Here is a 12,936-nt window from a genome sequence, read left to right as displayed (position 1 = left end):
CCTTTTTCCAGAGAGATGGCGCCACTTATTTTGGAGATCGGCTGCTTTAGTTGCGGGGCAAGCGCGCGAATGCAGACCGGCCCCCTCGTTTTTCTGGGCGTACCTGTTGTCACTTTTGCCGCCCACGGTGAAGACGACGTTGGCGTGCAGCGTCACCTGCTTGGACGTCTTGGCGCAGGCGATGAGCTGCGTGGCGCTGTCGGCCGTCCAGAGGCGATGCAGCCCCTGCGCGTCCACTGACAGCACGCGCCGGCTGTCCGACGTCACGAACACGCTCACAATCTTGCTTTGGTGCTCCTGCACGACACGGCATGCACGCGCAAGCTCAGCGAATGTGCCATGCACCTAATGAGCGCATCCGTGCTGCGCTTCGGGCAGAGAGGGAGAAGGGAAAGCGGCGCATCAGCCCGCGCTTCAGCGTAGCGCGAAACTTCAGAAGAGGCCCCGTGAATCGGCCGAAAGTTGAAACTAAAGGGAAGTCACCGCCGATCTTCCGAGCGTAACCTTTACAGCCAAGAGGAACGAATTGCAGGATTCCGTTTACACAATATACTCAAGGCAGATAGGTCACTTGGCAAGCTACGAGAAAGGCGTTAGGTTAGGCGCACAAAAACAAACACAAAAAACTGCATCATATAGTAGTATTCCCGTAGATAAGTCATGACTAACGTTCAGTGTACCTTGCTTTCTGCATTTAGTTTACGAAGGCATGACGAGCAAAATAATTCAACGCAACATACCTGAATTTAATTTTTACTTGATAATATTTTTTTTCCCCTATACATTCGTTGAGGTCTTTGATGTGTCAGTTGATTCATCAGTTTCATTTTTCACGCTGTACCTCGTTTTGTGTGGTGCGCTAGGGTCTTGTCGAGCTGCACTTTTGAAGTTTTGCCCTCTCCGAATTTTCATAAAAGCCGAGGCCGCCGGGTTGGCTCAGTGGTTACAGTGCTCAGCTGTTGATCCGAAAGACGCGGGTTCGATCCCGGCCGCGGTGGTCGTATTTCGATGGAGGCGAAATGCCAGAGGCGCATGTACTGTGCGATGTCAGTGCACGTTAAAGAACCCGAGGTGGTAGAAATTATCTGGATACCTTCACTACGGCGTCCCTCATAGACTGAGTCGCTTTTGGACGTTAAACCCCTATAAACCAAACTATAGAGACGACCCCAAAACATTCTATAAGCTTTGAGAGCGGTAGAAAACCGAGAAGCCCTGCACATGCATGCATTCTGTGCAGCGACAAATGTGAAAACAAAAAAAATATATAGACAGGTGCTCGGATGATCTGATGCGATGAACTGCATAAGCAGAATGCGCTTGTACTATGGAGCTGTTCCCTTTTGCCGCATCCCATTACATGAAAATTGTGGCAATTAATTTAGCTTCACTTTGACTGGCTTGATGGCTCGCTAATGATATTTTTGCTTACACATTTGTTGCATTATACGCATTACGCCTTGGCGTGCCGCGTAGGATCAGCTGATGACGCGCTCTTGCTGACGTGATCCCATCGTGATCCGCTGACGTGCGCTCGCTTTCGGCTCCGCTTTGCCTTCGCAATCGCCGCTCTCGTGGGGCGTCGCAGCGCCCGCATCTCTGCCACCACCGATGCGGATTTTCCCTCTCGTTTCTCGTCGGAGGGCGGTTCTCCCGCTTGGCTCGCTGCAGGCGCCGGATGCTGCAGTCGGCGGCCACGCTTACATGTGCAAGCAACGCCGGCATTTTCGCTGAATGCCACTCGTAGCGCTTACGCGGTGAAGAAATATTTTAAAATGTACCCACATCCGTGCGCTCGAGATAAGCACACGCATCAAAAGACCCCCCATTTTGTTTTGCGTTAAAACTACAGCAAGGTGTTTTTCGTAGCACAGTATGGGCAGGCACTGCGCCACTTATTTGCGCAATGACATCCTTTGAAGAAGCGTTGAATGGCGCGGTATGTAATGCCTGTAGTGTTGTTCACAAAAGACACATCTTGACAATGCACGATTGGAAAAGAGCACTCATGGTGTTTTCCTGCTTATATCTCATATAATGCGGTCTAATTTAGCTACGTGCGAGTTTGCTTCCTGTGTCCCTGTTACAAAAGCCACCAGTCGTGAAACCCTGCCTGCGCTGAAAGGCCTACAGGTAAACGTGAGAGGCATTCTCGCGAACGTTCTGCCCCTCTGTTTAGGATACGGCTTCTTTCGAACTAGTTGCGGTGAAAGGCAATGAGAACATGGTGCACCTTGAACGTAGAAACCACCAGGCCGAGCGTGAGTCCCCACACGCGAAGCGTGTTGTCCTCGGAGCCGGAGACGACGAAGAGGCCATTGGGCGCGAACGCCAAGCAGGTGATAGCGGCCGTGTGGCCGTCCAGGTTGGTGTGCGCCTCGCCAGTGCTCATCTGCCACACCTTGAGCTGGCCATTGCGCGATCCTGCACCCCAAGGGTCGGCGCATGACACGATAATCTGCGGCACTGTGGATGGGGTTGAAACTGTTCTAAGCTACAGGCGGGCTGGCTTTGTGTAGTACTGCCGGAGACTGCTCCACCATAGCGACACTTAGATAACGAAGTAAGGTTGACCCTTTGTGGCGCAGTTAATCTGTAACCACTTGTCTAAGCGCCCAGGAAATTCTTTAGCCGCCATAGGCGCCATGTGTAGTCTTAGTGTCGCGAAGATATTTCAGAAACAATGCGGGAGCTTCATTCCCAGCTGCCCAGTTCGTTCACAGCACTAGATTCCTGTGGCTCTTGTAGCAAGCAGAAAGGGCAGTGCCCATCCTTGCTAGCAGCCCGAGCATACGATAGCAGGGCCGTAATCATCGTGTATGTTCTTGTGCAAACACAAAGAAGTGCAAAGAGAGCTCACAAAGCAGAGGAGGAAAAACAGCTATCGAAAAGCCGGACTCTAGGCTTTCGTGTAGGAAAACGCAACCAAATAGCAGCTGCGCTCTCTAGCACCATGACAAAACATGAGCACACCGTGGCAAGAAATTGCTCGCTCTATAGCCGAGGAAGTGTTATGGAGCTTGAATACGACAAGAGAATCCTTATCTTCAGAAATTATACGAGCGACGTGAGTCAGAGGCCCGAGGGGTGCTTACCGGTGACCGCTACGCTGCCGTCTCTGGAGAGAGCCACACATGAGATGGGGTCCTTGTGAACGTCCACTTTCTTAGACTTGGGCTGCGGGTGGCACATCTCGCTCTTCTTGAGATAGAAGTTCCACACTACAATCTTGTTGCCGGCTGCCGTGATCAAAAATGTGTCCCTACTTTGAGCCTGCAAAGAAGGCGACAGGGCGAAGCTATTATTACTTCAGGGAAAAATACTGGCATTCCCACGAGAACGTAACAAGGTAACCATGTGGGCTAGTTGGTGTATTTCAGACATAAATTCACCAGAGAAGGCACGAGACACCAGGTGAAAAAGAACACAGAACACAGGACAGCGTTGTCCTGTGTTCTTCTTTTTCTGGTGTCTCGTGCTTTCGCTGGTGAAGCTATGTCTGAACTCCCACGAGAATGGCTGGAGCTATTTCATTGACGGAGAAAGACAACAGGCTGGACCAGAGGGCAGCGGAGAAGAGTGTGGGAGGGGGATCATATGAGAGGATGGTTTGTGTACATTAACAGCGCATCTCCTTAGCTGTGTGCAGCGATCCACTGGCCCGTATTTTCCAGCGCTAGCTGCAATAGCCTGGTTTTACGGTTTCTCGTCGTCGGTGTCGTCCCGCCCGCAGCCCCATTCCGCAGCTATGGGACAGGCAACTGTACCGGGATATTTTTTAACGCTTACAGATCTTTATTTTAAAAATTACGAGAGATACGTTGGTGTGGTCTGTGCAGATGGATTGTGCTGGAAGGCGGAAATTACGCACAGGGGCGATGGAAAGAAACGCGAACAGAGCGGGGCCTGGGCGCCCCACAGTTCGCATCTCTTTTCACCACGCTTTTAATTCGGTGGTAGCAAAAATACGCTAGAGTCGTCCGTGATGCGTTCTAGTACGGCTCTAAGGTCCTTTCCTGACCACCCAGGCAAAAGCGCGATGAAAAGAAATTGGATCAGCCGAGCGCGTAGGCGCTGCGCTGTTCGCGTTTCTTTCCATCGCGATATTACAAGGCACCTGGCTCTGGCACGACCAACATGCGGCCACTCTACCTAGGACTCCACCCTCCGGTGAAAGCCAACTTGCGCGGCCGAATTCGAACCGCGGGCTCTATCCCGGACTGTGTTGTGGAGTATACACTCTCCCTTAGCCACGAATCCGCGCCCAGTCATTGATATGCTACTGCGACTTTTTTTTGTTTGTTCAATGGTAGCGGCGTAGATGTGTGGCGTAGGTGATCATTGTGTTAATCATTTCTCGAACCATTTAGTGCTGATCGCTCGTCGCTGAGAGTAAAAGGCTACATTTTTTTTTCCTATTTCACTATCGCCTGCATTAAAGATGTGTATGGGAATATTTGTTCAGGAACAGGCTTTCTTGCCAGAAATGAAAACGTCACGACTCATGCTGAATTAGCATCAGTTCTACTTTAGGTGATTATACTGATGACGGCCATTGTTAACCAAAACCAGAGCTGGACACACGGTTTTTGCAAAGGGCCACCGCCTCTAATGGAGGCCACCACCCAAGGTGCAGCTGGAAAGGGTGTATGGACGCACCTGGATGGCGACCACAGCGGAGTCCGGGTGCGCGGTCAGCGTCTGCACCAGCCTCGCCGAATGGACGTCGAAGATGAAAGCCTTGCCGTCGCGCGTGCCCAGAACGCAACGGCAGTTGTCGCGCGCGAAGGCGAGTGCGCTGACGCGGCCGGCGTAGCCCTGCAGGCAGTGCACGTCCGAGCCGGTGGTGAGTGAGCGCACGCGCACGCACTGGTCGGCGCAGCCCAGCAGCAGGAACGTGCTGTCGCCGGAAATGCTGAGGCGCTCCACGGCAGCCGGCAGCGACAGCGTGTTGAGCAGTGTGAACGTCTCCAGGCACCAGATGCACACCGTGCAGTCCGACGATGCTGCGCCCCGAGCCGAGGGTTCCAATCACACGGGGCCATGGTTCAAAAAGTTATTTTTCAGTGAAATAAAAGCTATCGGTAATACATTGACATACAGTCGTTCGTTTTATCTGGATACGGACTCTCCCATAAAAGCTGCTGTGGTCCCGAGACCTGGCCCGCAGTGTTTCGCGGCAGGTACCTCCACCTGCGAGGGCACAAGGCTGACTTTTGAAAAAGATCGTGTCGGCGGCCGCACACGTTCCTCCAGTTCGTTGAAAAGAACGGCGCACTTCTGGCAATTCACTGGGCACCAGAAATGGTGCTCAACCCTTTCCCTATCGTGAGAAATGCCTCAGAATTGTATAAGTAGTATCAAAATTCTTTTTGCTTTCAGCACATCTGATAATTTGTTTTTATTGTGGCAATAAGTAATATATTTTCAAATGGGCGAACTTTGTTTATTCGTCAGAATTACTGTGACAGAAATAAGGAAAATGACTGTTATTAGGCTTCTCCGCATGGCGCAACAGCTGTCTGGCAATTAAGCCAAGAGTATAATCATCGAAAAGAAGCTCAAGTCAGTCAAGTATCAACACTGTACACATCGGCTGGAGTTTTTTTTTTACCATATAGTTTAAAAAAAAAACTGGAAATGTGACGTCGCGACAGCAGAACTAGCTACATGTATGAAGGACCTACTCCCCTTTCGGGCTGAGTCCAGAAATTCCGCTCATTTGCAAAATCACTGCTCTCACAGCATGTGCTTGAAACGTCATTCTCAGGGTTTTTTCAACAGATATCTACGCCGCTCTGTTTCGGAGAGGAAGTTCAAAGCCTGTGTCTCTATGCACATACTTTCACTCTCGGTGAACAGGAGGCGATTTGCCTTGCGCCAATGTCACTGTGATCTGCAATATGCAACCGAAAGCTACTGAACGGATCACCTTCTGTCGCCTCGTTTTAGCGACTATAACCATAAATACAATGACGACTCAGGCTCGTCACCGGCTCACTGTGAGCTGTGTGTAAATACCTTGCCATGACGGGTGGACTCTTCTGGTTTAGCGAAAGGGTAGCGGCAGAAGTGCGTCTGCAGAGGCTATGCTGGAAGGACAGTGGATAAAGGCGTCGACAATATGTGAGCGACGCAAAGGTCACCGCCATGTGTCAGCGATTCGGGGCCGGTTACGCTTACAGTTCTCCCCTCGGCTTCTTGTTAATTGGCACACCTGTGCTTTTAATTTTCTTCCAAGCACCAGAGTTCATGCAAGTTCTTCAAGTAACTGGGAGCCGTGAACGAATGGACTCAGCTTCCGCTCGCCGTCATGATCGAGCTATAGCCGTTGGCCATCGTGAATGTCCAGCCCTCACTCCCCGCCTAATCAGGGAGCACTCGCACGTAAGATAAGCTCTACGAATACGACTGATCGTGCTTCTTCGTACATATATCGGTTGCAGACAGGCCGGCGACCATCAGCTGACTTATTATGATAGCGGGGGTCCAGATCTGGGTGATACTGGAGGCGAACCCGGCCAGCAAACCTTGCTGCGAACGCGCTTTCTTAAATATGACTCGTACTTGAGATATTTTACACCCAATCTCTGTCCCATGCATGAGGACCCCTTCTTTTTCTAATCAAAAACTAGACGCAGGAATAACAAAATGTTCTCTCTGACGCCAGACGTGTCAGGTTACTATGCAGAGAATAAAATATAAGTATATGGCACAGACTGCATCGTCGGTGGCCGCAAAACTATTCGGAACAGACGTTTGTGTGCGTTTTGACCGTGACTGAGTGATTTATTTGGATGGAATCAGAAATGTTGGCAACGATGGCCACCGACGTGCGCGCAAAAGTAGATAGTTAAATTAATGAAAAAAGCAGTGGTTCGAGATGAAATGAATAAATTTTAGCAATAGCAATTTAACGTTAGTATACATGAATCAGTGATTTCCTAAGAGCAAGGAGCATTTCTCGCAAACAAACTGTAATATTATATGTGATAGAAAAATCTTAAACCAAGACATTCCTAGCCATCGCTGAGCATCCTGACACGATTCAAAACGAGAAAAGCAAGGTGAGTAAGATAAGGTACTGTCGCGGGCAGAATAATATGGACCACGCTTCCCTGTTCAAACTATTCTATCGCGTTGTGTGAGGGAAATAAAAAGGTTTGCTTACTTTATGTGCAAGGGCAAAAGGAAATAGTACTTACATATGCGCCAAACATCAATTTGCTCTACGTAATGCGTAAGAATACTTTGACCGCCGAAGCGCGGTCCACATTTCTTTCTCTTCTGTACAGTAAGAAATGCGCACAGCAGCGCAGAGGTGAGAGTGCAGTTGGTGAGCGGAGGGTATACGAGCGGCATGAGTCGCCCCAGCGGCGTAAACAACCCGACACCCTTTGGCACTCCGGGAGGTCGACGTCACAGCGCTGTAAGGACACCATCGATTCCAGCCGTCGCGAGGCATACACACACGCGCACATCACGAAGATACGAAGCAAGAGCGACAAATCTCTGCAGGGCGCTCGAACTATATATATTCAGTTTATAGAGCGAACCTGAGCCAAGCATTTAAGGAAATCAAGAAAATAAATCTGAAGAACAGATTTTAGCCGTCGTCTAGAAGATGCAGGGATATTGATTAATTTATCTCAGCTATATTAATTAGTTAAAACTTTATAAACTTACAAAACTTTCGAAATATACAAAGAAATTGAATTTGAGAGTTGCAGAGCGTTGACAGTGGCCCCGCATGGAGTAGTTTTAGTTGCTGTAGCTTCACCGCGAAGGTACGTTTAGCGCTCTGAAGAAAGCGAGTGATATTTGAAAGTTTGAGGAAGAGAGAATTTGCTAAAGAAAAAAAAATAGTAGAAACACTTAAGACTGCTTACTAGTGGGAATGTCAAAACATTACCGTCCTTGGTCGCGTATGACACCACCCGGAACGCTGTACGACGAACGGTGCACACTTTTGATACAAAAGTCTGGAAAGGCATACAATTGAAGGTGCATATGCCGTCGGTTCAAATCCCTGTCGCAAGCTAGCCTCTGACTTGACTAGCCAATGTAAGGTATATGCAACGAGAAATTGTACGACACCATCCGGAACGCTGTACGAAAAATGCTTACGCCACAATTTTGGTACGAATGTCGCGAAAAACTGGCGCCACATAGAGGTTGGCCAGTGGGGAGTATACATATACGAACGACATGCATGTCATTGTCTGTATAATGGCGGTACTCGGCTCACTGTACGCATCATACGGCAACAAACACACACACACACACACACACACACGGCGTCATTCGCGGTCAGGGCGCTCAAGTGGCCGCATTCTGTACGCCTCATGAGTTTCGCCATGCTCTCTCCAGGGCATAAAATAAATGTTGCGAATGCAGCTGCGTTTCCAGAAATTACGTCACTATGGTTTTATTGTGAAAGTCTCGCGAATTTCGGAATTTCGTTTGAGCCCAGCGGTTTAAGGTTAATCAGTTAACTACAGAGCCGTAATTAATTATCTCTGATTTATTGAAGAAGTACGCGGTAAAAACACAGACCAGCTTTGTTCTAGGTTCTGTTCTTAAGTTCAGTTGAATTGCCGCAACCAGTGTCTGTGTTTCAAAACCCTTCACACGTTAGCAGGGATGCCCCTAGAGCCCGCAGGTGCCATTGCCGTTTTTTTCTTTGAGTTGGTCAGCCCTATATATAACTACGAAAAACAAGAAACGCGTGTATGATATCATCTACGAAGGGTAATTTTCTTCTAATGAGCCATTGCTCTTTTTGCGTCTGGAGGGTGGCATACATAAAAGAAGGAAGACTAAAAACCGAAAAAAATTTGTAGAAGGTTTACAATACTCTTAAGGGCTTAAAAAAGGAAGAAAAATCAGATGGAAAGCGGTACCATTATTGCTGAAAAGAAAAAAAAGATAAAAACTTTGCTTCTCCATGGCGGCAACTTGCAGGGGAATGGTAGAAAAGGCATGTTGGTGAATGTTTTTCATGCAAACGGTGGTAGATGGATAACAACTGCGCGCGCGCGCGCGCGCGCGCGCGCGCACGCACGCACGCACGCACGCACGCACGCACGCACGCACGCACGCACGCACGCACGCACGCACGCACGCACGCACACACACACACACACACACACACACACACACACACACACACACACACACACACACACACACACACACACACACACACACACACACACACACACACACACACACACACACACACACACACACACACACACACACACACACACACACACACACACACACACACACACACACACACACACACACACACACACACACACACACACACACACACACACACACACACACACACACACACACACACACACACACACACACACACACACACACACACACACACACACACACACATTAATAATGGTTATGCTATCGGCGCCATTTAAACAAAAGATGTAGCGAGGGAGAGAGAAAAGTATAAGAAAAACAAACGTTTTAGAGCTACATCATATAAGTGCTTTAAAAAAAGCACACAAAAAAATAAACCTTTCTCACACTGCACTTGACTCACTCGACCGCAGCGACGGAGAAATTGCTTCAGTGCTCTACTACTTCCGATTTATTTTGCACTCGAAGAGCACGCAAGGTGAAATCCAGAGGCATAAAAGACTGACAAAGACAAGACCTGTATTCGCCTGTAGTTCATGTTCCGCGTTGCGTTCATTTTTGCGCGCTGTTCTTTGTGGGCTAAATGGCTAACCAACTGGCCCAAACTGCCGCACTGCTGAACCTCGTTTCCTATTTATACCGTCTCTCACATATGCTGGCTGCGTTCCGAAAAGATATCACTCCATTTTCTCCCACAGACTGCTGCAGCCGTTGCTTCTATCAAATCTTTTCGTACTTTCTTGAATTCTAGTTCAACGTAACTGCCGATGCTTGTCAAGGCAAATTATTTGCGCGAAAAAGTGGATTTTGTAATGGGTTATCCGTTGCGCCAGTTTTGTGGAACATTTTTTCTTTCGTGCATTTCCCGAGTTTTCAGGTAATAAAAATTTTAGGTAATAAAAAATTTTCAATACACAGACGATTTTTTAGTTGTGCAAAGAAATAGAACCATGCCTCTTCCCACGATACCGTTATGAAAGTTTTTAACTACTTTTAGACAGTGCGAATATCATTACGAAGAAAATGAAGAGCAAAAGAAGAAGGAAAGGAGGATATTTAACGGACATTAGATTTTAGCTTCTTTTGCCTGTTTAAAACCGTGCGTATTTGCTGTTTTTGCGCGCGTGAGCCCACTGTACAAGCGTGCGGATGCCATCAACAAAAACAGTTGCTGGTTAACGCTTTCAGCGTCACTTTTCTCATGCTGCTCCTGTCGCGCTGTGTTTGTTCCGTAAAGGCGGGAAACAAACCAGCTACTCGACTTGATGAGTTGTGCCATTAACCATGGCGCCGGCCGCTAAACTTGGCGGCTGACACCGGACGTGACGTACCAGTGGCGAAAATGTCGTCGCCGCGGTTGACGGCCACGGCGCTGACGACGCCGCGGTGGTTCTCGAGACGCTGCACCAGCTGCCCGGTGTCCAGGCGCGCCACCACGACCACGCCGATCTCGGAGCCGCTCAGCACCAGGTCTTCGGCGTTAGTGCACGCCACACACAGCACGCCGGCCACATGATGGCTGCATCAGACGTGGAGAGAGGAAGCCCGCCCTTCGCGACCTTCCCTGTATACCTCTCACAATAACCAGTTTATTGAACACTAGCCACAGTGCTTTGACGCTTACTGCTGCTGACGGCGTGCAGAATTTGTTTCTAATGTGTGTTTCGTATAAAAGAAGAATAGGACACGATGCAAAGAAGAAAACATTAATGTGAATAAGCCTGTCTTGCGGAAATGCGCACCTGAGAGCTTGCGTAGATGAATACAGTGTGAACAATGAGCCAGTTGTTGGTTTATTTGCAGATCACTAGAGAGCGATCATGCCGCAGAACGTGTTGTTGTAGGTTAATTTAGACTTTATTTTTTTTTGTTTTTACATTTTATTCCAGCACTTCTAATCGGTCACTGCGGCCTAATCCCCATCGAAACGTTAAAACATTCTTTGCGGGAGGAAAAATGGTGTTTCAAGTGGAAGCTTACAAACTCCTGTTCGTGCCGCAAGTCCTCGGGGTGAGCTTTTCAGAAAGGCAATGGCAGCTCTCCAAATGAAAACCTGATGCCTTCACGCTGAATCGAGCTGCAGGCACCGTATGTTATCGGGTTGCTAAGAGCAGCGAAGCGGAAGGACAGGGGCCAAGGGGAGTTCCCTCATAGCTGCCACGCAGGTAAAGCTCGCCGCAGGGCAACGAACGTAACCACCCGCGAGCGTGAACATATAGCCTCGAGTGCAGGAAGCAGTGGCTCACCTGAGCCTCCTTCTAAGTTCACCGGTGGCAGGGTTCCAGACGAGCACGTCCGTGTCCTCGGAGCCGCTCAGCAGGTGCAGGCCCGAGGCGGACATGTGCAAGCAGCTGATGGCGGCTTTGTGGCCTGCACGCGACAGCCAAGGCCAAGTGAGGTCAATATCTTGTGTGCATCTGTTTTTGCCAGCTGCGCGCCATGGTTACGGCACCAGAATACATAGATCACAATAAAAAATGCATAATTAATAAATGTATAACCTCTTCACTTCAGCGAAACGTTATCTTTGACACCCCGGAGCACCGCGGAGCGCGGATGTCTTTAAGAGAGCGGGAAAGGGAATGGGAAGCCCAAAAGCTAAGTTACTAAGGGATAAAAAAAACATTTAACATAGTGGTCTCAGCAGGTGTGATTTAGGGGCTCTTCTCATGGAACTACAAAGACGGAAGAGACACAACTTTCTAATGCACTGCTCCTCGCCAAAACCGTGAGCCCCGCCTGATACCACACCAGACCCTGCCATTCGTCAATAAGATAATATTTGAAGATATCAAATATCTATCTGTTCGAGTCAATAACAAGACATATTCGATTAAAAAAGAACATTCACGCACACTCAGCAAGAGCCTAATTGACATCGTTTTTTTTCTAAGGTGGCTACTGATGGCAAGCTTCACATGCAAAGCACCATACGTAGCACGTAATCAGCCTTAAATATATAACATTTGCTTCCGCATGTGAATGTAAATCATTATAATGGTGCAGCCACGCATCTAGGCGCATATTTTAGGCAAGTTATTATACGAATGAATAATAAGTGATTTTTCTGAGCATTACAGAAAAGAAAAAGGTGGGAAATACAATGGTAAGATGCAAACACATCGCCTACTACGGTATAACGCAGTACTTTGAAGTATGATTTTGTGTACATGGAAGACTCTCTTAAACCTCAAGGCCAGAATAAAATAAGCCGTTCCAATTATATTGCGTTTTTATTTCCTTCATCCATCAATGACACAAGGGACTCCACGACTAAACGACTGCCGAAATTCACCCGTTAGCAAGTTTCACGGGTGAGCACACACTTAAGCGCTTCTGTAGATATGCGGCAATAGGTTCAGTCAAGGCACTCCATAAAAACATTACACACACGGCTGGAAGGCTGCAAACAAACAGACTGTGGCCTGTTATGTAAACAGCTTCGTTTTTGGAGCCACCGATTCAACCGCTCAGCGCAAAGTGACATGCGCCAATGATCAACAACAATTGGCAACCCCGGCCGCCGAGGCTTCCACGAGATGGTTGAAGGAAGCGGGAGGGGCGGGGGGGGGGGGGGTATAGTGGGCTGGACTGTTCGCTCTTTGCTGGCAGTCCAGTCTTCAGCTTAGTGACTCACGAGTACTACAAATCAACGTCGTTGGGCGTCGGCGCCATACGAGAGTGCGGAAATCGTGAAGACATTAATGCATGCTTGAGTGTCTTTGCATGAAACAAGAAGCGCCGACGGTTGCCGGAGAAAATTTA

General features: G+C 48.6%; 1 protein-coding gene across 1 annotated transcript in view; it reads right to left on the bottom strand.

Annotated features, from left to right (window-relative positions):
- Positions 1 to 12,936, bottom strand: part of LOC144114635 (protein qui-1) — a 565,534-nt gene that overhangs the window by 19,202 nt on the left and 533,396 nt on the right. The window contains exons 18-23 of the mRNA XM_077648494.1: positions 11,418 to 11,541; positions 10,503 to 10,690; positions 4,660 to 5,006; positions 3,096 to 3,273; positions 2,234 to 2,424; positions 104 to 297 (exon numbers count right to left, since the gene is read on the bottom strand). Coding sequence (XP_077504620.1) covers positions 104 to 297; positions 2,234 to 2,424; positions 3,096 to 3,273; positions 4,660 to 5,006; positions 10,503 to 10,690; positions 11,418 to 11,541 — 1,222 coding nt within the window. The remainder of the gene's footprint in view (positions 1 to 103; positions 298 to 2,233; positions 2,425 to 3,095; positions 3,274 to 4,659; positions 5,007 to 10,502; positions 10,691 to 11,417; positions 11,542 to 12,936) is intronic.

This window comes from Amblyomma americanum, chromosome 1 (assembly GCF_052857255.1).
Source record: "Amblyomma americanum isolate KBUSLIRL-KWMA chromosome 1, ASM5285725v1, whole genome shotgun sequence".
Lineage (NCBI taxonomy): Eukaryota > Metazoa > Arthropoda > Arachnida > Ixodida > Ixodidae > Amblyomma > Amblyomma americanum.
This window is presented reverse-complemented; position numbering and strand designations above follow the sequence as displayed.